At 42.0% G+C, this 24,342-nt stretch overlaps 1 protein-coding gene across 2 annotated transcripts in view; it reads left to right on the top strand.

Annotated features, from left to right (window-relative positions):
• The window catches only part of LOC125464965 (AT-rich interactive domain-containing protein 1A-like), a 128,335-nt gene that overhangs the window by 89,367 nt on the left and 14,626 nt on the right, over positions 1-24,342 (top strand). For both annotated transcript variants that reach the window (XM_048557942.2, XM_048557940.2), the window contains exons 8-13: positions 1,516-1,831; positions 7,238-7,383; positions 11,614-11,723; positions 13,940-14,149; positions 19,829-20,036; positions 23,925-24,057. In XM_048557942.2, the coding sequence (XP_048413899.1) occupies positions 1,516-1,831; positions 7,238-7,383; positions 11,614-11,723; positions 13,940-14,149; positions 19,829-20,036; positions 23,925-24,057 (1,123 nt within the window). The remainder of the gene's footprint in view (positions 1-1,515; positions 1,832-7,237; positions 7,384-11,613; positions 11,724-13,939; positions 14,150-19,828; positions 20,037-23,924; positions 24,058-24,342) is intronic.

Below are 24,342 nucleotides of genomic sequence, written 5' to 3'. Positions count from 1 at the left end.
GTAGTACAGCCCCGGCATTGTTACTACATCCTTCTTATTTCTGAGTCCTCCATGGGGCCCTCCTTCAGTGTGCTGTGATACTGTGTTTGACCATTACTGCAACTCCTCCACCCCTTTTACCTCCCTCTGAATCCTGCCTGAAGCATCGATATCCTGGGACAACTAGTTGTCGGTCATGCCCTTCCCACAACCAAGTCTCAGTAATAGCAATAACATCGTACCTCCAGGTACCAATCCAAGCCCTTAGCTCATCTGCCTTGTCTACTACACTTCTCGCATTAAAACAAATGCACCTCAGACCACCTGTCCTTTTGTGCTCATCATCTGCTCCCCGACTACTATTCCCTTTAGTCACACTGACTCCATTATCTAGTTCCCTACAGGCTTTCGTTTCTACCTCTTTTCTGTCCAATATTTGGTTCCCACCCCCCTGCCACATTCGTTTAAACCCTCTCCCACAGCATTAGCAAAAACACCCCCAAGGACATTGGTTCCAGTCCGGTTCAGGTGTAGACCGTCCAATTTGTAATAGTCCCATCTTCCCCAGAACCGGTGTTTAGCTGGTTGCCATTAGGCTAGTGTTTTTTCTTTGTAAAATGTGGGAGAATGAGGTTTCAGAGCTTGGCCAGGAACATAGCGGAACTGAATATTTTTTAAATGAAGAAAGTCTATAGACATCTACAGCATGAAGGGATTTGGGAATCCTCCTAAATCTGAAAAAGCTAATATTACACGTTCAGGCAGTAGGGAAGGCAACTAAAATGGTAGCCTTTATTTCAAATGGAATGGAGTTTGAGAAGGGAGGTTTTGCTAAAACCGTTCAAAGTACTGTTCAGACCAGTGTTACATTGATGTGAACAGTTTTGGGCCCCTTTCTTAAGGAAAGAGGTACTGGCAGTAGAGGCAGATACTCGCTTGGGTACTTGTGTGGATTTGTATTATTGGATAAATTAACCTTGTTGCTTTGTTCACACATTTTACAACATTGCACGTGTAGCTACACCTTGTCAGGGATTTCCTCATGTCCTAATGTACCAATGTCTGCTGCCTCGCCAAATTCTGTGAGCACATTGTGCTATTTTTGCCCCTTGCTGTTATTTTCTCATCGCACTAAGCTCTTATTATACTTTAGTGTTGCAGAAGTAGATGAGGTGGTGGTGGGTTTGTTTACAGGTGTGTGTAGCAGGTTTCTATATCATTGATGTCTTTGTGCAATCCCCATGTATCTGTGGATCAGTAATTCACTTTCGTAAGTTATTTTGGGGTCATTTATTGTCGAGCACCATTTTTAAAATCCTTCAATTAAGGTTTGAATTCTGTTTTTGTTCCAGTTTTATCTGGATCAAGGTAAACAGATTGAGGTAAAAGCAAAATATTAATGAAATTTTGAGCTCAAGAATTAACTGTTACCTGCCTGCTTTTCTAATGTCTGGCCTGCTGCTGACATTTTCTTTTTATTTCCAGTAGATTGGGGCATGTTTCTGCCATGTTTATTTATTTGTTCTCTTTAAATAGGGGGCTACCCAAGACAGCCGAACTATAACACACTGCCCAATACAAACTATGGCTTGGGAGGCACCATGAATGCATTGACTGCTGGTAACCAGATGCATGGGCAGGGTCCAGCCCCACCTTACGTTGGAATGCCACCTGGGAGGATGGGCCCTGCAGCAATGGGTAACCGGCCGTATGGAGGCAATATGACACCAAATGCAGCAAATCTATCGGCACAAATGAGCTCAGGAATGTGCCCACCACCAGCTATGAACCGCAAGGCTCAGGATGCAGCCGTTGCTGTGATGCATGCAGCAGCTAACTCTGTACAGAACAGGTATGTGGAGTAGCAAGTGCATGGCTCTGAGACTAAAATTAAACTGCAGGCATTGCAAAGGGAGCAGTCGAAATCATGAAAAAATGAACTGAAGTTTGAGTTCAGTGTTGAGATATTGTGTTTTATTAACATGTCCTTTTGAGGTATAGTGCTGTGTTTATGGAGCAAGATGGCTGTGAACAGTTTATTGGGCCATTCACTTGATCAAAAATTACCACGATCAGGGCAGCATCCCAAGAGGTGGTAGATCATCTATTGGGGTGGCTAACTGGTTGATAGAGGATGTTCTTCGATCGTGGTGGATGCATTGTTCATGGTTTGTGTTTATATAGTTGTTACCTCTACAGGAATTGTCTGAAGAATCTTTCAGTAGAAAGTATGGTGTTGTGAGCATATATTGATGTCTTTTAATCATATCAAGACTAATTAGTCTCCATTCCAGCACTAGCGGTAATGAGAACTGGGATTGACAGTTGAACTGGGAATTGATTAATGCAGTTTGCAAGAGTGAACTGCAGCAGTAAACAAGTGCAAGTACATTGAGGAGCCCAATTGCAGCAGTGTGATGTATCAGGTGGTTTTGCACGGTACAAGCTTTCCAACCTGTCACTGCCACATCTGGGTTCCTGAAGGTAGGTGGAGGGGAGTCACTAATTGTACCCAACAGTATCCGTAAAGGCAGTAATTGCTGTTTTCAAGCAATTGGACAATGTTGGGTGTGAAGAACACAGCATATCTCCAATGTTATGCTTCTTGTTGGTACATCAGATTTACACCCACATTTGGTAATTTAATCTGTTAATATAAAATGTGTTTTGAAGTTGATTCAGGGCTGGGCTTTTCAATTCTGTTTGCATTTCATAATTTTTTATTTTGCGATTTCTGTGAAAAGTATGAATTCAATAACCTTTGATTATTAAGACAAATGAGTGAAAGTTTTAATTTGCATTTGCCATTTTAACTCTGAAATGCAGTGTAGAAGAGGCAATAGGCAAACTGATCATTACAACAGTAGTCAAATATACTAGAGTCACAACTTGGTAAAGTGATAGATGCTAAAGTATAACATGTATAAAATTAAAATATCCAATATCTTTTAAATGACAAGTCTGAAAAGCTTTTCCTTCAGTGCAATGTTTGCATTGTAGTTTTCAGATTATTGCTGCTATTGGCATATAGCTGCTGCCTATCAACAACCAAATCACTTATCCTGTTGTCTGTTCTGCTTGTTGAATGTACAGTTCACCTTGTGCTATTTCCCTGTCTTCTCCCCATAACAGTGCACTGTTGCCTTTCAAATGATAAACCTGTTTCCTTTTGAGTGATGTTGCTTCTGCTTCCATCTCTTGCTCGGACAGCATGTCCCACCTCTTAAATCTGCCCTCATGTTCTTTGTCCAAGCTATAATATCTCCTTTCCTAATGGATCCCAGTAAAAATAACACCTCTTAATTAGGTTGTTTGCGGGTAGTATTGTGAACATTCCCCTCTCAAAAGAATGAGGGAATACTGCCTCTCCCGACCCCATAAAATAAAGGTCTGTTTAGATGGGTCAATTGGAAAAGATAAAAACCCATTTTTATTGGGTAATGTCATTAATTTTTACAAAACCAAGGTGGAAAGATGGTGTGAATAGCCGTGATCTGTTGAATGGTAAAACGGGCCTGAGGGGTGATCAGTAATGACATCATTGTGAAGATATTAAAATTTAGCACTATGGTGTCATATAGTTGTAGTTATTGTACACAAGTTTGCGTGACAGTCTACTTCCCCAGGATAGATATTTAATCACTTGCTAAATGCTGGCTGTTACTCTTGATGGGATAAGAATGTCCAGTCGGAGCTTGCATAATTAAGAGCTGTTGTCCTTTTGTCTTTAAAGTTAGTAATGTTAATAAAAATACTAGACCTTTTTGATCTAAACAAGTGAGAAAACATGTAATAAACAAAAGTGTAGAAGAATATTAAACTGGTCCCCTGCAGCTGTTTCGTGAGATTTCATCTATAATTGTCAATTTTGACCGTTCTTACACATTCATTCATGCAGTTTCATGAAGTACTGTTTTAAAGTAAGTTTTAGAGGGCAAGGTGGCCCCATTTTATATATGTATTTAAAAAGTATAAATCTGCACTTAGTACAAGATGGCAGTCCTAAATAAAAGTTAGAAATAGGTAGTACAGTATTATAGAAATAGATAGTCTTTAAAAGAAATTTCAAAGAGATAAAGGGCAGCAGACTGTAGGGACATGCTAGTGGAGGAGACTGTTAGATGTCCTGCAACCTGTTCAAGTCCTGAGGGATTGTTACATACAGGCTGATTTTAATATTGTAATTTTTCCATAGTTTCGAGTGAGTTATGGAGACACAATGGTGGGAATAGCTATGTTCTGAGTAGGTTAAATATTAACACTAATTCATGTGTACCCGTTGATACAGAAACAGGTCTTAACACTGCTTGCAGTATGGGGCCAACAAGAATTGAAAGATGTAGAGAAACAGTAATGGATTGGAAGGGATGTTTAATTTAGTTTATCTTGGAAGAGTAAGGTGTATTACAAAAATGTGGTTTTAGGAATGAGTGGAAATTTGGTATAGTAAACATGCAGTGCTTGAGTGAGTTAGTAAAGAGAATCCTAATACAGTATCTTGTAACACTGGCATTAAACTGATTTTGGAAAATTGCCCATATGTCTGTGTATGCAGCTGGACAAATCCAACCTGGTTAATTACTGCCTCTTCTACCATCAATAGGGGTCATCAATAGTGCACTCGAGCAGCATTTATTAACAACAACCTCTTCACATGCTAATTTTTTGGGTTCTGCCAGGCCCCCTCAGCCCATGATCTCATTCCTTGGTTCAAACATGGACAAAAGAGCTGAATTCCAGAGGTGAGGAGAGTCAAGTCAATTCCCATTGAATCTGAGGCTGCACATGGCATCACGGTGTGTGGCATCAAGGAGCCCTATCAAAATTTAGACTTGGTAGGAATTGGTACAGAGAAATATCTCTGCTGGTTGTAATCATAACCATCTTCCTTTGTGTCAGTTGTGGTTGTTGAAGGTCATTCATCTCTGAACCAGGACATTTCTAGAGGAGTTCCTCAGTAACCCAACCATTTTCAGCTGCTTCATCAATGACCACTTCCTGATTTTTATGAACTTCCCTTAATGTTTAGCTCAGTTCGTAACTAGTCTGATACTGAATTAGTCTTTGTTCAAATGTGGCAAGACCTGGACAATTTCCCTGTTGGAGCTGACAAGTGGCTCGTAATGTTTGCACCACGTGAGTGCCAGGCACTGACTGTCTCACAATAAGAGAGAATCTTGACTATCGCCCCTTGGGATTCAGTGGCATTACCGTCACTGAATCCCATAGCATCAACATCTAGGGGTTTATGTTTAGCCAGAACTGAGCTGGTCTAGCATGTCAGTACAGTGGCTACAACAGCAGGTTACAAATCCTGGCTCAAGTCAAGAATGTGATCAGATATAATGGGAACCGCAGATGCTGGAGAATCCAAGATAACAAAGTGTGAAGCTGGATGAACACAGCAGGCCAAGCAGCACCTCAGGAGCACAAAAGCTGATGTTTTGGGCCTAGACCCTTCTTCCGAGAGGGGGCTGGGGAGAGGGTTCTGAAATAAATAGGGAGAGAGGGGGAGGTGGACCGGAGATGGATGGAAGAGAAGATAGGTGGAGAGGAGAGTATAGGTGGGGAGGGGATAGGTCAGTCCTGGGAGGACAGACAGGTTTAGGAGGCGGTCTGAGCTTACTAGGTAGGAAATGGAGGTGCGGCTTGAGGTGGGAGGAGGGGATAGGTGAGAGGAAGAACAGGTTAGGGAGGTGGGGACGAGCTGGGCTGGTTTTGGGATGCAGTGGGGGAGGGGAGGGGGAGATTTTGAAGCTTGTGAAGTCCACATTGATACCATTGGGCTGCAGGGCTCCCAAGTGGAATATGAGTTGCTGTTCCTTTAGCCTTCGGGTGGCATCATTGTGGCACTGCAGGAAGCCCATGATGGACATGTCGTCGAAGGAATGGGAGGGGGGGAATTAAAATGGTTCGTGACTGGGAGGTGCAGTTGTTTATTGCAAACCGAGTGGAGGTGTTCTGCAAAGCGGTCTCCGAGCCTCCGCTTGGTTTCCCCAATGTAGAGGAAGCCACAACGGCTACACTGGATACCATATGCCACATTGGCAGATGTGCAGGTGAACATCTGCTTGATATGGAAAGTCATCTTGGGGCCTGGGATGGGGGTGAGGGAGGAGGTGTTGGGGCAACTGTAGCACTTTGTGTGGTTGCAGGGGAAGGTGCTGGGAATGGTGGGGTTGGAGGGGAGTGTGGAGCGAACAAGGGAGTCACGGAGAGAGTTGTCTCTCTGGAAGGCAGACAAGGGTGGGGATGGAAAAATGTCTTGGGTGGCGGGGTTGGATTATAGATGGCAGAAGTGTCGGAGGATGATGCGTTGGATCCGGAGGTTGGTGGGGTGGTATGTGAGGACGAGGGGGATTCTTTTGTGCTCCTGAGATGCTGCTTGGCCTGCTGTGTTCATTCAGCTTCACACTTTATCAAGTCAACAATGTGATGGAATACTGTCCATGTACCTGGATGAATGCAGTTCCTGCGCAAGAATTCAGGACAAAATGGCTTGCCTGATTGTGCAGCTATTCACTCCTTCCACCACTGATGCACTATAATAGTTGTGTACTGTCAAGATGCGCGACATAATAATAAGGTTCCTTTAGACAGCACCTTCCAAACTCGTGACAAGGACAGAAGATGTAAGATATAAGAACGCCACCAACTGCAAGTTCCCCTCCAAGCTTACTCACCATTCTAACTTGCAGATGTATTAACCCAATGACATTCCAGGAGCAAAATCCTGGGTCTTCTTCCTTGGGTGTACTTGGAACAAATTGACTGCAGCAATTCAAGAAGGCAGCTCACCCTCAACACCTTGAGCAACTGATAATGCATTGATAAGTGTAGCCTAATTTCGGCCTTCCAGACCTTTAACTTATTCTAGATATCCTTCCTTTGGAATTGCTGTTGTGCTAGTGTGGATGGCTGGTAACTTTGTACCCAAAGTTTTGGGTTTTGTGAATTTGACTCTGATTGAGCTGTGCTTATTCTGTTCACCTTTGTGTGGCATGTGATTACTCAAGGCTGCCTTTGCCCTGACCATTTGAATCGCATCTTCCCAAAAGTTCCTCAATCCAAAATTAGCATCTCCCCTAAATGTAGTACCAAGAGGTGTAAATCTGTTCCAATTTGTGTGAAGTTGGCTTTTAACTACTTGAGACTCACTGTACTTCTGATCATGTGTAATGTGCATGAGATATGTGTGCTAAACTAAGGTTGCATTTCACACTCTTGTTTTTCACTTTATCCCCCCTTTCAAATGCAGGCAACCTGGCTACCCAAACTTGAATCAGGGAGGAATGATGGGTGCTGGCTCCCCGTACAGTCAAGGTATGAACAGTATGGCTGGCATGATGAATCCACAGGGGTCTCCATATTCCATAGCTGGAAACATGGCAAATAGTTCTGCAGGTAAGGACACAGGTTCTGAACCCCAGTGGATGAGTTCAGTTGCCAAAGATTGTGGGAACAGACTGATGCTTAGTGATATTTGTGATTTCTGGATTAAACATTTTTGTGTAACACCTATCTAGCAGCAGCAGAATGTTAATCACAAACTTAACATAACGCAGCAGAAATGATTGGTCACTTGAGCTGTGGCTGAGCAAGTAGCCAGCTCTCTTGCCTCTTAAGTCAGGGAACTATTGCATTCCAGTAACATAGGCATGTGTCATGCAGTTTGATGTTTTACTATACAACTGAGAGGATCTCTGGTGCAGTACTTTGAATGAAAGTTAAACTAATGCTTCATTTGTCTTTGAGCACACAAGATTCTAAAGGGTGCTATTTTGAAGAAAAGCTGGGTAGTTCCTCCTTGTCTGCTGGCTAATGTGTTTCCTTCAACCGTCATTACAGTGGGTCATTTGGCATATTAATGTTTGTGGGAATTTGTGTGAAGTTGGCTTTTAACTGCTTGAGACTCACTGTACTTCTGATCACTTATAACGCGCAAATTTGATAGTTTCCTGTATTAGAACTGTGATTACACATTTAGGGTCTATTGGATTTGGCATAGAACCACTTCCAAGGATCAAGGATAGTTGTGATAGCAACTTGAGCATTCCACGCTTGCAGATTATTTGTCCCCAATTTGATCAGATTGTTTGTCACATTGCAGCTACAGGCTTGTATCTAGTGCACCAGAACTATATTTCAATTTAAGCCCGAGAAGATTTCATTTACAGCAAATCAGGTGAATCATCAGTTGATTTGGCCTAGATGTTTGTGGGAAAAGCTACTGACATGAAGGCAACAACTTCCAGTCTTTTTGACTTGTGAATAAGATCTTCAACCACAAGAATCAAAATTTAAAGTACAAACAAAGTACAAAGAAAATTACAGCACTGGAACAGGCCCTTCGGCCCTCCTAAACCTGCGCCGATCCTAGATCCTGTATCTAAACCTGTCACCTATTTTCCAAGGATCTGTATCCCTCTGCTCCCTCCCCATTCATGTATCTGTCTAGATACATCTTAAATGATGCTACCGTGCCCGTCTGTGCCACCTCTGTTGGCAATGCGTTCCAGGCACCCACCACCCTCTGCATAAAGAACTTTCCACACATATCTTCCTTAAACTTTTCCCCCCTCACCTTGAAATCTTGATGCCTAGTAATTGAGTCCCCCACTCTGGGGGATAAAGCTTCTTGCTATCCACCCTGTCTGTACCCCTCGTGAATTTGTGCACCTCAATCAGGTTCCCTCTAAACTTCTGTCTTTCTAATGTAAATAATCCTAATCTATTCCACCTCTCTTCATAGCTAGTGCCCTCCATACCAGGCGACATCCTGGTGAACCACCTCTGCACCCCCTCCAAAGCATCCCCATCCTTTTGGTAATGTGGCGACCAGAACTGTACGCAGTATTCCAAATGTGGTCGAACCAAAGTCCTATACAACTGCAACGTGACCTGCCAACTCTTGTACTCTCTAGTCTGTCTGATGAATGAAAGCACGCTATAATGCCTCCTTGAGCACTCTATCAACCTGCGTTGCTACCTTCAGGGTGCAATGGACCTGAACACCCAGATCTCTGTGTATCGGTTTTACCCAGGGCTTTTCCACTTACCACATTGTTCGTTCTTAAATAGGATCTTCGAAAATGCATCACCTCGCATTTGCCTGGATTGAACTCCATCTGCCATTTCTCCGCCCAACTCTCCAATCTATCTATATTCTGCTGCATTCTCTGACAGTCCCTTTCACTATCTGCTACTCCACCAGTCTTAGCGTCATCTGCAAACTTGCTAATCAGACCATCTGTACCTTCCTCCAGTTTATTTATGTATATCACAAACAACAGTGGCCCCAGCACAGATCCCTGTGGAACACTATTGGTCACAGTTTTCCATTTTGAGAAACTCCCTTCCACTACAACTCTGTCTGCTGTTGCCCAGCCAGTTCTCTCTCCATCTAGCTGGTACACCCTGGACCATGCGACTTCACCTTCTCCATCAGCCTACCATGGGGAACCTCATCAAACTCCTTACTGAAGTCCATGTATATGACATCTTCCGTCTTCAATCAACTTTGTCACTTGCTCAAAGAATTCTATCAAGTTGGTAAGACATGACCCTCCCTGCACAAAACTATGCTGCCTATCACTAATAAGCCCACTTTCTTCCAATTATAAATAGATCCTATCCCTTAGCACCTTCTCCAGCAGCTTCCTGACCACTGACATCAGGCTCACCGGTCCAAAATTACCTGGATTATCCTTCCTACCCACCTTAAATAAGGAGACAACATTCGCAATTCTCCAGTCCTCTAGGACCTCCCTCACCTGTGCTCAAGGTTGCTGCAAGGATATCTGTTAAGGTCCCAGCTCTTTCCTGTTTGACTTCCCTCAGTAACCTGGGATAGATCCCATTCGGATCTGCGGACTTGTCCACCCTAATGCTTTTTAAAATACCCAACGCTGCCCCACCATGCTGACTTGACATAGAGTAATCAAACCTCAACATCTGTCATGTCCTTCTCCTCAGTGAATACCAACACAAATTACTCATTAAGAATCTCTCTCATTTTCTCTGACTTGTCCCATAACTTCCCTCTTTTGTCTCTGTTTCTGAGTGGGCCAACCCTTTCTCTAGTTACCCTCTTGCGCCTTATGTATGAATAAAAGGCTTTGGGATTTTCCTTAACCCTGTTTGCTAAAGATATTTCATGACCCCTTTTAGCCCTCTTAATTTGTTTCAGTTTGGTCCTACTTTGCCGATTTTGGGGCCTTGTCTTAAGATATCAGCTGAAAATAGTGTCTCCAGCAATACATTACTCAACGTTGCACTTAAATATCAACCTAGATGACTTGCTGACGATCTCGAGTGAAGCTTGAGCATACCAACTAGGACTGTTAAAATCCATGGTGAAACTTACAATTGCAACAAATGCTCCTGTATAATAATTGAACTGTTCCTAACTGCTGCATTGCAGTGCCAAAAAATCGACGTGGTTGCTGTTGCAAATGCAATCCACCGACCTCAGAGAATGAACTGGAAACTTAAAATGATTACGATACAGAAAGAGACCAGTCCACTCTTTGTTATTGCAGGCAGGTTGGGCAGGATCTTGCTTTACTAATTTATCTAAAAGATGGCACTTGCAACAATGCAGTACTGTTTTACTGTCTGCCTTGGGTTTTGTGCTCAATTTCTGTAGAGGGATGTGAACCCAGAACCTTGTGATTTGTAGGCAAAAGTGTTGTTAGCTGAGACATGGCTTTACAAGTCTTAAATATTTGAATTATTGAAAAGTGTTTGAGTTATTTATTGTCACTTGCATCTCAAATGTTTTGTTGCCACAATGTGGTGCCATTTTGAGTTACAGAAGAGTAAAAAAGCTATTGCAAAATTAGTTCATCCAGTGTACAAGGGATCTTCAGACACAGCTCCAGGGCTTCTGCAAGGTGTCCCGGGACTCGAACTCCCTGTGTAAGCACAGCAAAGACAACGCTGCCAAGAGTCTACACTTCAGGCACACCAGAGTCGGGAGACCTGCACTGGCACCGCCTCCACCACAGTGAACCTCTACTGCTGCCAAGGGTCCGCGCTTGAAGCACCACCACTGTTGCAGCCGAAGACCCGCCAAACACCAGTGTAGATGCTGACCACCTGAGTTAGCACTCTGGGCCTACCGCAGCCAGGAATCCTCACTCCAGACACTGCAGCCAACAGAAGCTTGGTTTCCCCAAGATGTTAGGACATAAAAAAGAGAGAGAAGGATGTGGCTGGGCTGGAGCAGATGGACTGCAGAGTTCTAACTCTATGTACTATGCCAGCGCACCATTTTTGTGGAAGAGTTGGCCAAGCTATAAGCCAGGGTACCAGGGGAGTGCTCTGTTGGACTTCAGATAGTCCTTTGAAATCTGTTACACACAAAAGATGTCATGTTGAGAAGTGCAACATTCCTTCTTTACTGTAATGAGGTATCAGCCTAAGTTTGTACTCTGGTGCCTGGTGTAGGACATAAACCTATACCTCAAACTTTAGAGATTTGCGTTCCATCACTGAATGCAAATGAAACTTAGATGAACGTAAATTTATTTCGTACAGAACTGTAGACCTAATCTTCCTACACTAGGCTTTGGTGAGTGATTACTGCTGTGCTGACCCAGTGATTTATATGACTTTCTTACACTCTGGTAGTTATGACTCCCAGTCCAGAGATGATGGCACTTGGTGAAGGAAAGTTACCACCGACGCAGAAAGCAAACAACAAGGCAGATGGAATGACAAAAGCTGAGCTTAAGTCAAAGGTAAGAATGCAAATGGGTTGATGTTGTGCACCAACCAGTAGTGCTGCATTTTGAGCCAGATGAGAATATTTAATCTTTGTGTTTCAGAGTCAGTTGCTCCTGACTGACTTTTGATCACTTCACTTGAGCTACATGATGTGAACATTTGTATTAAATTTAGCCATGATAAATTTGAGTGAAGGATGGCCATTATTGTGCACTAAACGTTTTTATACTTCAGGCCCCCTTTTCTGGCATCAGTTTTCACTAGGTTACGTACAGTATGTAGGATGTGTATAAAACTTGTTGTGTCCCAATAATTAACCTTAATTCAAAGCCTCTGCTGTTGTATTATTTCAGTGTTTGCCCAATGTTTTTGAATGGACGTTTCGTGAGGTTGATTTTCTCATTGCTGTTTTCTCAGTAGGTAATAGGACGATAATATCAATGGATAGTAGGACAAAAAACAGACATTTGATAGACTGACTGTCTTCATGGACTTTCTGCAGTAGCCTTGGAAACTCTGATTTACACTAACAATATACTATATTCCATCTCTTGTAACCTTTGCGTTTGATAGTTTCTAATGGACACAGCCCCAAAATTAAGCAAAGTGGAAACTGATAAAAGTTCATTTCACAAAAGTTACTTAGATCTTCACCTTTGCCTTGAAACCAGGTTTCAAAGGTCATTTCTAACTCACTTCCAGCTGGTTCTATGCCTTTTAGATAGTTGATGTCTGGGAAGTGTACTGCAGGTGAGCTGTCATTAGCCATATTCTCTAGTCTGGTTATATGTTAGATGTACTGAGTATATGTTGGGTATGCTTTTTTTCTTTTCGTGGATGGTAAGCCACTTGAACAGCTGCATAGCATTTGCCGTGGTTACACCCATAGTGTTGTTGGGAAGGTAAATTCCATTGTTGAACCCAAAAACAAATAACTGTTATAATCCCAAATCAGGCTTGAGTGGGAAATTGCAGCCCGTGGTGTTTCCACGCATCTGCTTCTCTAGTTCTTCTAGGTGGTGGAGTTTGGCAAATTGGAAGGTGCTATCAGAGGAAACTTGGTGAGTTACTGTGTTGCATCTTGTGTATGGTTTGCTCTGCTGACAGTGTGACTGTGATGGAGGGGGTGAATGTTTTAAGGTTCTGGATGGGCTATACATTAAGTGGGTTGCCTTGTCCTGAAGAATGTTGAGTTTCTTGAGTGCTGTTGAAGCAGCACTCATTGAGGCAAATGGAGGGTATTCCAGCAACTCCTAACTAATGCCTTGTGGGTAGGTGTTGGGGAGTTGGTACGTGGGTTGGGTTATTCACTGCAGAATTCTCAGCCTGTGACATCTATATGGCTGGTCCAAATTGATTTCTGGTCACTGGTAGCCCACAGGATGTCAACTATGGGAATGATATGTGCGCAGTATTCTAATTAGACTGTTATGCAGTAATTCTCATTATAGATTAGCAAGACAATAAAAGTAGATAATTGTTCTTTATCAACTGAATCATTCACCTCTGAGAAAGTGAGTGAATTTGACAAGAAATATAATTTGTCAATGTGTATAGTTTATCCCATCTTGATCACCTGTTGAATGTAGCGATATATTGGATGTCCAAAGGTACTGAGGTTATTGTTGAACCTCAATCTCGCAAACGTTTTTTATGTTGCACTATTAAGCTTGGCAACTAGTTTTGAGCTATTTGAAATGTACTTTTATGGCTTAGGAACAGGAATATTATCATGTATTGTCCAGTTACATGAATGTATAACTTTGGACCAATGTTTATGAAAGACGACATGCAAATTTCTAAATATGAGATGACAGTGGAACTTTCTGCTGTCATTAAGTTAATTATTTTCAGCCCTGTTTCACATTTGGATCTAAGCTATGACAAATTGAGCAGGGAAATCCAAGTGATGCTGAAGTAGCTTGCCTTGTACGTAGTCCTGTGAGAGGTTTTTGGTGGCATTTTTCAGTTTTGCATCTGTTCTGAGCATACATGATGCTTTTACTTTATCTGGTGTAACTTTCAACAGTTTGAAGAATCTGAACACTATCAGAACACTGGCTGTTTGGGCAGCATTTACCACTTAGAAATTACTTATCTAAACAAATAAGAATAATAGCTGTCTATTGGTTCTTCATCTGCATCTAAAACTGAATATTCTTTGTCTGTAACTGGAGTGTTTTGGTTGGATATCTAATCACCAATAACTGATGGGCCTATTTCTTGGCAGAAGGCCAACTCTTCCACGACCACTAATGAAAAGATCTCTAAATTGTATGAGTTGGGCATGGAGCCGGAGCGCAAGATGTGGATCGATAGGTACTTTGCATTTATGGAAGAGAAGGGAACGATGATGACAAATCTTCCTGCAGTTGGCAGGAAGCCGCTGGACCTTTATCGACTGTATATGTCTGTCAAGGATATTGGAGGACTAACACAGGTGGGTGTGTGGAATGTCTTTTGTCTGTAGCAAGGATTATGGTTTGTTAACTTTATGGATGTTTTGGATTAAACCACTTTGCATTGGAGCCTTGGCAAGTGTCCCAACTTGATTGACTGACTTTATTTTGACTTTACTGGTCAAACCTGGTTCAAATCAAATGTTAATTTCCTTGCAATGCGTTCTTGCAGAGCAGCACTTCTTGGTGGTTCAGGATGCTTGACAGCATTTAGTGACTGCTTATTAGAATAATTATATCTTACTTGAGTGTATGGACATCCTTCCGTAAGGTAAATAATTCTGAAGGCCTAGTGTGTCTTATTGCTTTATGCATATCATTAATTCCATCCTTGATTTATAGATTAAAAGAGAACTGATCAGCTTTGTATTTTTTAACTTTTCACTGTGCTCTAATATGTTCTTTTCACCATTCTGTTAATTGTTCACGAGCATTGTTCATAGGTACATGCTCTTTGTTTAGTTGACTTTGCTGCTGTTAAGGCAGGCGGATACATTAGTTAACTGGTACACACACTTTCCATCAGGTTGGTAGAATATTAGAACTCAAATGAAGTGGTTATATTTCAAATATCTGCTCCTTGACAGTTCAAATTATACTAGTTTGCAAGTCTAGGGCTGATGGGCAAAGTGTAAAAATAAAGTCAGGCCATTTGCAAATAAAATTTGGAAATTCTTTTGAATTGGCTGTTTTAAATTTTTGAATTTGGAATTCAGACCTAACTGTATTACAGTTAATGATGTCAACCTCAATTTTAGTATGAGAAACATTTAATGATGACCATCTCCTTTGTTTCCTAATTAAAGGTGGCCTGTTACATAAAACTAAATCTAGAGCAGTCTGTTTTCTAAATGGTTTCCCCAGTATTTTATTGAATAACCTTGGAAGTGTTTCCTGAATTTGTCCTCCAAACCAGTTTTGCCAACTTATTTTGCGCAGTATATAATCATAGAGTTGTACAGCACAGAAACAGACCCTTAGGTAAATAGATTATAGAACAGCACAGTACTGGCGCTTTGGCCCAAGACCTTTTACCCTAAACCCAAGGTCTATCTAAAATCCACCCCAACCTTATACAATCATCCATATGCCTATCTAATAGCCACTTAAATGCCTCTAATGAGGCTGACTCCGCTACCCCCTCAGGCAATGCATTCCATGCCCCTACCACTCTGAGTAAAGAACCTACCTCTGACATCTCCCCGTATCTACCTCACTCACTTTAAAACTATGCCCCCTGGGAAAAAGTCTCTGGCTGTCCACTCTATCTATGATACCTCTGATCACTTTGTACGCCTCTGTCAAGTCACCTCTCGTCCTTCGTCGTTTTAAAGAGAAAAGCCCTAATGGGCTCAACCTTTCCTCGTAAGACCTTACCTCCATTCCAGGCAACAATCTGATAAAAACTCCCCTGCCTCTTTTCTAACGCATCCACGTTTTTCCTGTAACGAGGAAACCAGAACTGGACACAATCAGCCAGATTTGGCAGAACCAGGGTTTTGTGTAGCTGGAGGATAATTGCATAGCACTTGAACTCAAGCTCTCTATTAATGAAAGCTAACACATCATACGCCTTCTCAACAATTCTATCCACCTGGGTGGCAGCTTTCAGGGAACTGTGGACATGAACCCCAAGATCTCTTTGCTCCTCAACACTGCCAAGAATCTTTCTGTTAACCCTGCATTCTGCTTTCAAATTAGTCCTTCCAAAATGAATCACCTCGCACTTTTCAGGGTTAAATTCCATCTGCCACTTCACAGCCCAGCTCTGCATCCTATCAATGTCCCTTTGTCGCCTAGAACAGGCCTCCGCACTGTCCACAACTGAACCCACCTTTGTATCATCCACGAACTTACTAATCCACCCTTCCACTCCTACATCCAAATCATTTACAAAAATCGCAAATAGAAGAGGACCCAGAACAGATAGTTGTGGTACACCACATGTAACTGAGCACCATGCTGAATATTTTCCGTCCACTACCGCCCTTTGCCTTCTAAGGGTCAGCCAATTCTGAATCCAATCTGCCACATTTCCTCGATCCCATGCCTCCTTACTTTCTGCATGACCCTACCATGGGGAGCCTTATCAAATGCCTTACTTCAATCCATGTATGCCACATCCACTGCTCTACTTTCATCCACATATTTGGTCACCTCTTCAAAGAATTCAGTAAGGTTTGTGAGGCATGATGTACCCCTCTCAAATCCATGCTGACTATCAAGAATCGAACTCGGCCTATCCAAGTTATTATAAATCCCATCTCTCAGAACCCTTTCCAATAATTTGCCCACGACTGAATTAAGACTAATTGGCCTGTAATTTCCAGAGTTATCCCTATTCCCTTTTGTTTTGAACAAGGTAATGATGTTTGCTACTCCAGTCTTCTGGCACTATACCCGTGGACAGTGAGGACAAAAAGATCATTGCCAAAGACCCTGCAATCTCTTCCCTTACTTCCCATAGATTCCTTGGATAAATCCCATCAGGCCCAGGTGACTTATCTATCTTCAAGTGCCTCAAAATTCCTAGTACATCTTCCTTGCTAACATCCACCTCCTCTAGCCTGCCAGCCTGTTTCTCAATATCCTCCCCTACAATTCGGTCCTACTCAGTTATGAATACCGAAGAGAAGTATTCATTTAAGGATTTCTCCTATTTCTTTAGCCTCTGTGCACAATTTCCTTGCCAATCCTTGATCGGCCTTACCCTTTCTTTGGTCATTCTCTTATGCCTAACATACGTGTAAAAAGCCTTTGCATTTTTCTTGGATTCTATCTGCCAAGGTTTTCTCATGCCCCCGATAGCTCTCCTAATCTCTTCCTTCAGCTCCTTCCTGGCCAACTTGTATCCCTCTGGAGCCTTTTCTGATCCTTGTTTCCTAAACCTGTTACAAGTATCCTCCTCATCCTCAATTAGTTGTTCGACCTCTCTTGAGAACCAAGGCTCCCTCACTTGACTGCATTTTCTCTGCCTGCTAGGGACAAACATGTTGAGCATACTCAGCATGCATTCCTTAAACAATCTCCACATTTCTATAGTGCTCTTCCATGACTGCATCTGTTGCCATTTTGTTACCCAATTCTTGTCTAACAGAATTATAATTACCCTTACCCCAATTATAAACCTTACCGTTCTGTATGTACCTATCCTCTCCCATGACTCTTGTGAAAGTAACAGTTATGATCACTACCACCAAAAAGCTCTTATCAACAGGTCTAACACTTGGCCTGGTTTGTTGCCAAGCACCAAATCCAAGGTGGCCTCTCCTTGTGTTGGTCTACCTACATACTGTGTCAGAAATCCTTCCTGAATGCAGAGGACAAAACCTGCTCCATCTAAACTATTACAAATTTAAAAAAAAATTTTCCATCAATATTCCACCCCCCCACCACCACCACGTGTGTTAAAAAAGACCATGTCTATTTATCTTATTCATGACCTAATAGAGGTTTATAAAATCACTCCTCAGCCTCTACTCTAGGGAAACCACCCCTAGCCTATTCAGCCTCTCCTCATTGCTCAAATCCTCCAACCATAGCAGCATCCTTGTAAGTCTTTTATTAACGCTTTCAGGTTTCATATAGCAGTGGGACCAGAATTACACACGTTATTTCAAAAGTGGCCTACTGCCTTGTATAGCTGCAGCCTGACGTCTCAACTGTCACACTCAATACACTGACCAGTAAAGGCAAGCATACAAAATGCTGTCTTCACTATCCTACCTACCTGTGATTCCACTTTCAAGGAACTATGAACCTGCACAAAAAAGGTTTCTTCATTCAACAATGCTTCCCAGGACCTTTTAAATGTAGAAGTCCTACCCTGATTTGCCTTTCCAGAATGTAGTGCCTCACATTTACTAAATTAAGCTCCATCTGCTACTACTTGGCCCGTCTGATCAAGATCCTGTTGTACTCTGAGGTAACCTCCTTCACTGTCCACTACACTTCCAATTTTAGTCTCATCTGCAAACTTAGTAACCATTCCTCCTTTGTTCACGTCCGATTCATTTACATGACGAAAAGCAATGGCCCCAACACTGATCCTTGTGGCACACCGCTCTAATCTGGAAAACAACTCACCACCACCACCACCTGGTCTTTTACCTTCAAGCCAGTTCTGTAAAAATGGTATTCCATGCAATCTAGCCTTGCTACCCAGTCTTCTGTGAGGAACCTTGTTGAATACCTTACTGAAGTCCTTATAGATTGAATCCACTGCTCTGCCCTCATCAATTCTGTTTTACTATTACAAAAACTCAAATCAAGTTAGTAATACACGATTTCCCCCACACGCAGCCATGCTGACTATCCCTAATCAGTCCCTGCCTTTCCAAATGCATGTAAATCCTGTCCCTCAGAATTCCCTTCAACATCCTGGATGTCAGGCCCTCTGGCCATTTCTTACCACCCTTCTTAAATAGTGGCACCATGTGAGCCAAAGTCCAGTCTTCCAGCACCTCACTTCTGGCTATTGATACAAGTATCTCAGCAAGGGCCCCTGCAATCACTTCCCTAGCTTTCCAGCGTTCTAGCTTACATGAATCAGATCCCAGGCATCTATCCACCTTTATGCATTTTAAACCGTCCAACACCACCAGCTCTATAATATGGATGTTTATCAAGATGTCACTATTTCCCCCACCTATACCTTGCCTATTCTTCTCCACAGTAAACACTGATGCAAAATACTCTTAGTATCTCCCACATCTGCAGTTCCACACTTAAGTGGCCTTGCTGATCTTTAAGATGCCTTATCCCCTCCTACTTGCCCCTCTGTCCTTAATGTATTTGTAGAATCACTTTGGCAAACTGCGTTAAGGAGGATCCAAAGCTATTTTATGTCCCTTTTCTGCTCTCCTGATTTCGTCCTGTGTTCTCCTACTGCCTTTGTACCGTTCTAGGAATTCTCTCGATCTCTGGTGTCTATCCCTGACAAATGGTTCCTCCTTTTTCTTGACCAAAACCTCAATTTCTTCAGTCACCCAGCATTCCCTACACTTAACAGCTTTTCCCTTCACCCCAACAGGAACATATTCCTCTAGACTCTCGTTATCTCATTCTTGAAGTATTCCTATTTACCAGCTGTGTCTCTACCTGTGAACATGTGCCGCCAATCAACTTTGGAAAGTTCTTGCCTAATACTGTCAAAATTAGCCTTTCTCCAATTTAGAACTTTAACTTCTAGATCTCTTTACCACCACTGTTTTAAAACAAACAGAATTATGGTCACTGTCTCCAAAGTGCTCCCCCACTGACACCTTGGTCACCTGCCCTGCCGTTTTTCCTAAGTGTAAGTCAAGGTTTGCATCTTCTCTAGTAGGTACATGCACATACTCAGTCAGGAAATTTTTTTGTACACACTAAACAAATTCCTCTCCATCCACTGCATAACACTGGCAGTCCCAGTCTATGTTAGTGAAGATCAAAGATTCTGATCATTGCCTAACCCTTGTTACATGCTTCTCTAGTTTGCTGGTTTATGCATTGTTGAGCATCCTTGCTAGTGGACCAAACAAAGTTACTTAGCATTTCTGCCCTATGTTATTTGTCATTTTCAACCACTATTCATCAACTATTTCTTGGAGCCATGAGGGTGAGCAACCGTATAATCTGCCACACACTGCAATCCTTAACAGTCACCATATCTTATGCAGGTGAATAAAAACAAGAAATGGCGTGAACTGGCCACCAACCTGAATGTGGGAACCTCGAGCAGTGCAGCCAGCTCACTGAAGAAACAGTACATCCAGTGTCTGTTTGCCTTTGAGTGCAAGATTGAGCGAGGGGAGGATCCGCCACTGGACATCTTTGCTTCTGTAGATTCCAAAAAACAACAACCAAAGATACAGCCTCCTTCTCCTGGTGAGTGAGATGGCAGCTGATGTGCAAAGAACAGCTTTCCTTCTGTTTTAATGCAGGTTATTTAGTCCTGTAGTTGAGGTTTGTGTGACTACTGTCTGACCAAAGAACTATAGCTGAAAAGGTGAGACCGATAGTTATAGTTAATGGTTTGTGATTTCAGGTGCAATTCATGACTCATCTGATATTGCTGCAAAATTCAATCCTTATTCTGTTTATATTGGAAGATTGTTCACTGAATTAAACTGATGGGATGACGGGGGCATCATACTATCAATGTGAATGATAGAGACTAATGCAGTAAAATTAACTGAAATTGCAAAAGTTCATTTTGGTTTCCAGGCTTTTGATATCAGTTGTACATGATCTTAATATAGCAGAAGGGCATGCATGCCAAGTGTAAATTTGCAGTTTAAGAATAGTGACAGCACACCTGGAGAGGTGGCTGTAGTTTCGAGCTCAGCTTTGTTCTCCCCTTTTTGTCCAATTTTATGTTGACTTTTGATCTATTTATCTTTTACTTTTTTAATTCATTATTATAAACTGGCTTAATCTATACCCAGAAACCGTTCAGGACAGAAATGAGAAATTGAGTGTTGTGCAACTTTGGAACTCTTGTCTCAGAAGGTGATGAAAGTGGAGTAATTGAGTGAATTGATTTTTGTTAAGCAGGTGAATCACGAGTTGTTGCGAGTAGGGACTGTGGAATTTAAAACACAAACAGTTCGGCTGTGAAAGTATTGAACAGCCAAGCAAGTTTGAGGGGCTGAATATTCTAATTTGTTCCTGTTTCATATGTTTGTTATGTACATAAGTTATACATAATTTGAGAAAGTCTGAAGTGATGAGACCTCTTGAAATTAATTATCACAGTTTTTTTGAATGCTGCCTGACAAATATTCTGGAATCAAACTTTTGGACTCTTGTGTGATCTGAAAGTGCAGTTTAAACGAATCTGGCCATAAGCTGCATGTCTTTAAGAATAACAAAAGACATGTAATTGTTTCCATGTAAATCCATCATTGTATCCTCTGCTTTCAAAGCATCAAGCTCTGAGGGGGCTCATAGCCTTCAAAATTGCGAAAAAACCAACTTGCAACTGACTAGTCTTGAAAGCAAAACTTGATTCTTCATTTAATACATACAATGTCATTCTGTGTCCATTTTTTAAAAAACCGCACAATCATGTCTATTTTGCAGAGAAACTCTTAAACGGTAAAATCCACTAAACTGCCTATTACTGAGTTTTGAGTTATGACTATTGTTAAAAGGAATTTGATGTTCCCTGTCCAGGACAAGCTGAGTGAGCAATGACAACTGTTTCTTATTGGGGGGAAAAATGTGTTTGTGCCTGCATGACCTGCGCAGTCCCTGCATGTTGATCAAAGATGAAAATTCCAGGCTGCTCCTACCGAAACTGGTTGGCTGGACATGGAGGTTGATGATTGAACCTGCTCCTGTGGGTTTTCTCCCTCTTTGGACAGCAGGTGGTTGGCTGGATGCTGAATGTTTTGAGCCATGTGAACAGACGGAATCTTGTGTCAATCCCCAGAATTGAGGAGGATGGCACAGAGTCTTGAGTGAGAAGTGGTGAAGAGAGGAAAATTGGCTTGTGTTGGGAGTAAAAGTCTGTGAAGGCAGAAGAGGTGGAAAAGGCTAAGGGAGAAATAACGTCTTTTAAAAAAGAATCGGAAGTTCACATTGGCAGTCAGTAATTGTCTGTGACGTCGGCTTGCCCATCTTTGTTGAACTTGTCTCTTCGGCTGTCTCTCTTTAAAGCTAGCTGCATCTTGGTGAAACGGCTTGCCATTTTGGGCAATCCAGTGTGTGCTCTTCCCAGCTGTTGAGGTCAAAGTGGGCTTTTAGGGTATCTTAATGTTTATCCTGGTTACCTAGGTATTAACGAATCACTTTGTGCAGTCTGTCTGCCAGCTGCTTGATTTTGTTTTTGTTTGGATCACCTCTGTTACCACTTTACATAAATGTCATGAAGTTCTGCAAAAGTAGTTTACAAGTGAGCATGACATTTGATGGCTAGGTGTAGATTTTAGTTTTAAAAACACCCTTCGTTGGGTGATTGAAGAGCTTTTCATGGCTGGCGGAGTCAGGCCTTAGATGGGCATTGCTTGTGAGAGCTCTGCAAAGAGAGGACCGCTGGGGGAAAGTAAAGAATTTAAGGAATGTTGGCCCTGCCCACTAGTTCAGATGACATTCCAGCTGACTGTTTTGTATGCTGCCATTCCAGATTCCCAGGAGATTTACAGGTTCAGAAAGTTGATGAATGGGGAGTGTGTTATTAATGTGAATGAAACCAATCCCAGTTGCTCTACTGCAAAGTAACTTAATCCCATTGCCACAGAGTAAGGGGAGCCCAGCCACATTCTTAAGGCAGTGTGAGATGTCACTAAGGGAAATCCCCTGACTGAGCAGGGTGAAAAGGTGAAATAGGGCTGGGTGTAAATAAGGCTGCCCTTCCATTGACCTTCTTTGCTTGTAGTTCATGAATAGCAGCATGAGTCATCAGGGCTACTGTAGTACCTGAGAGAAGCATATAATGATTAACACATTATTATGTACCAGTAACAAGTCACTTGAGTATCTAAAACGGCACCATCAACAATGGAGTTATTACAATCTCTTGTATACAGCAGAAACCAAAACAACGATGACTAATTTGTTCTTATTACAGCCTTTTGTGGAAAAGAAATAACTTGCATTTGTTTTGTAACTTTTGCAACTACTGGATTTCTCAAATTGCTTTACAAAGAAATGTAATCTAAGTATATTAATTATTGTCATGTGGGAAACAAAGCAGCCATTTATGTACAGCAAGCATCCACAACGGCTCTGAAAATGCAGACTATCTGTTTTCGTGTTGATAGAGGAATAAATACTGTTCAGAATGCAGGCCTAACTCCCCTGATGTTCCATGAAATAATGACATAGAATCTTTTCATATCAACCCGAGAGGGTAGAAGCAGGTTGGTTTAACATCTTAATTTGAAAGATAGCAGCTGGTGCAGTACTTAAGTACTGTGCTGGACTTGGTTTTAGTTTTTGTTCGTTTTGGTGGGCAGTTGAACTCTCAACCCTTTGACTTGTGAGAATGCAACCAACCAAACCATAGTTAATGCCAAGCTGTCTGATGGAGGGTCTAGGCCCGAAACGTCAGCTTTTGTGCTCCTGAGATGCTGCTTGGCCTGCTGTGTTCATCCAGCTCCACACTTCGTTATCTTGGATTCTCCAGCATCTGCAGTTCCCATTATCATTAATGCCAAGTGAGTTGGGTTTAACAGTAATGTTTAAATATGCTAACATGATGCTAGTTATGACAAAATAATAGCTGAAAGTAACTTGATTATTGATTTTGTTAATCTAGTCTTTATTTGAAACCGCACTGAGGGCTCTCTGATTTAGGAAGAATGTTAATCTGAGTCAAATCCTGTTCTTGGACTTGCACTTTGTATGTTCCGTTGTGGAGACACCTATCTGATCTTCGTTCAGGTTGTTATGGATTGATCTGATATAGTTAATGGCTTGATTTAGTTAATCTGCAGTTAATTCTCCATTTCCTGTCCTTGGGACTGAGGTTTATAGTATACATACCTTGCCAGGACGGTCGGAATTAGAGCTGAGATACATGGAACATTATTACTGTTGAGTGAAATGTGGTGAATGAAGAGTATGATGTCCATGGTTCCTCACTTCCCTCTTGCATGTCGTGCTCTCATGGGCATTCTCTCTCGCGCGCTGTCTTGCTCTCCTTTTCCCCATTGTGTTCTCTCACCGTGTTCTTTCAACCATAAATTAACATCGCACTTTCGTATTGACACATTTTTCAGAGCATTGTGGACTGTTTTGCTATTAAATAGTAATCTCTTCCTTTTGCAGCTGGCTCAGGTTCGCTGCAAGGTCCTCAGACCCCACAGTCCACTAGCAGCTCGATGGCAGAGGGAGGAGATATAAAACCACCAACGCCTGTATCAACACCCCACAGCCATGTTCAGCCAATGCCAGGTTCCAGGTAATACGAACTGTAATGTCTAAGGTGTATCAGCTTTCAAATTGCCAATTCTGCTGATGTCAGGCTGGTTGTGGTAAGGTTAGAATTATCTTATCTCAGCAAGAAAAGGGAAGGCATTGTAATAATGCCATTTTAATGATAATCCAGAGTCCAGGCTTGTGTTATGAGTCCAGGGTTCAAATCTCACCATAGCAGATGGTGAAATTTGAATTTCACAAGTTAAACTATATTTAAAAAAAGCTGGCTTAAATGTTAAGTAATCCATTTTAAATTGTAGTAAAAACC

Source organism: Stegostoma tigrinum, chromosome 24 (genome assembly GCF_030684315.1).
Source record: "Stegostoma tigrinum isolate sSteTig4 chromosome 24, sSteTig4.hap1, whole genome shotgun sequence".
NCBI classification, from domain to species: Eukaryota; Metazoa; Chordata; class Chondrichthyes; order Orectolobiformes; family Stegostomatidae; genus Stegostoma; species Stegostoma tigrinum.
Note: the sequence above shows the minus strand (reverse complement) of the source record. Positions and strands in the feature narration are given on the sequence as shown.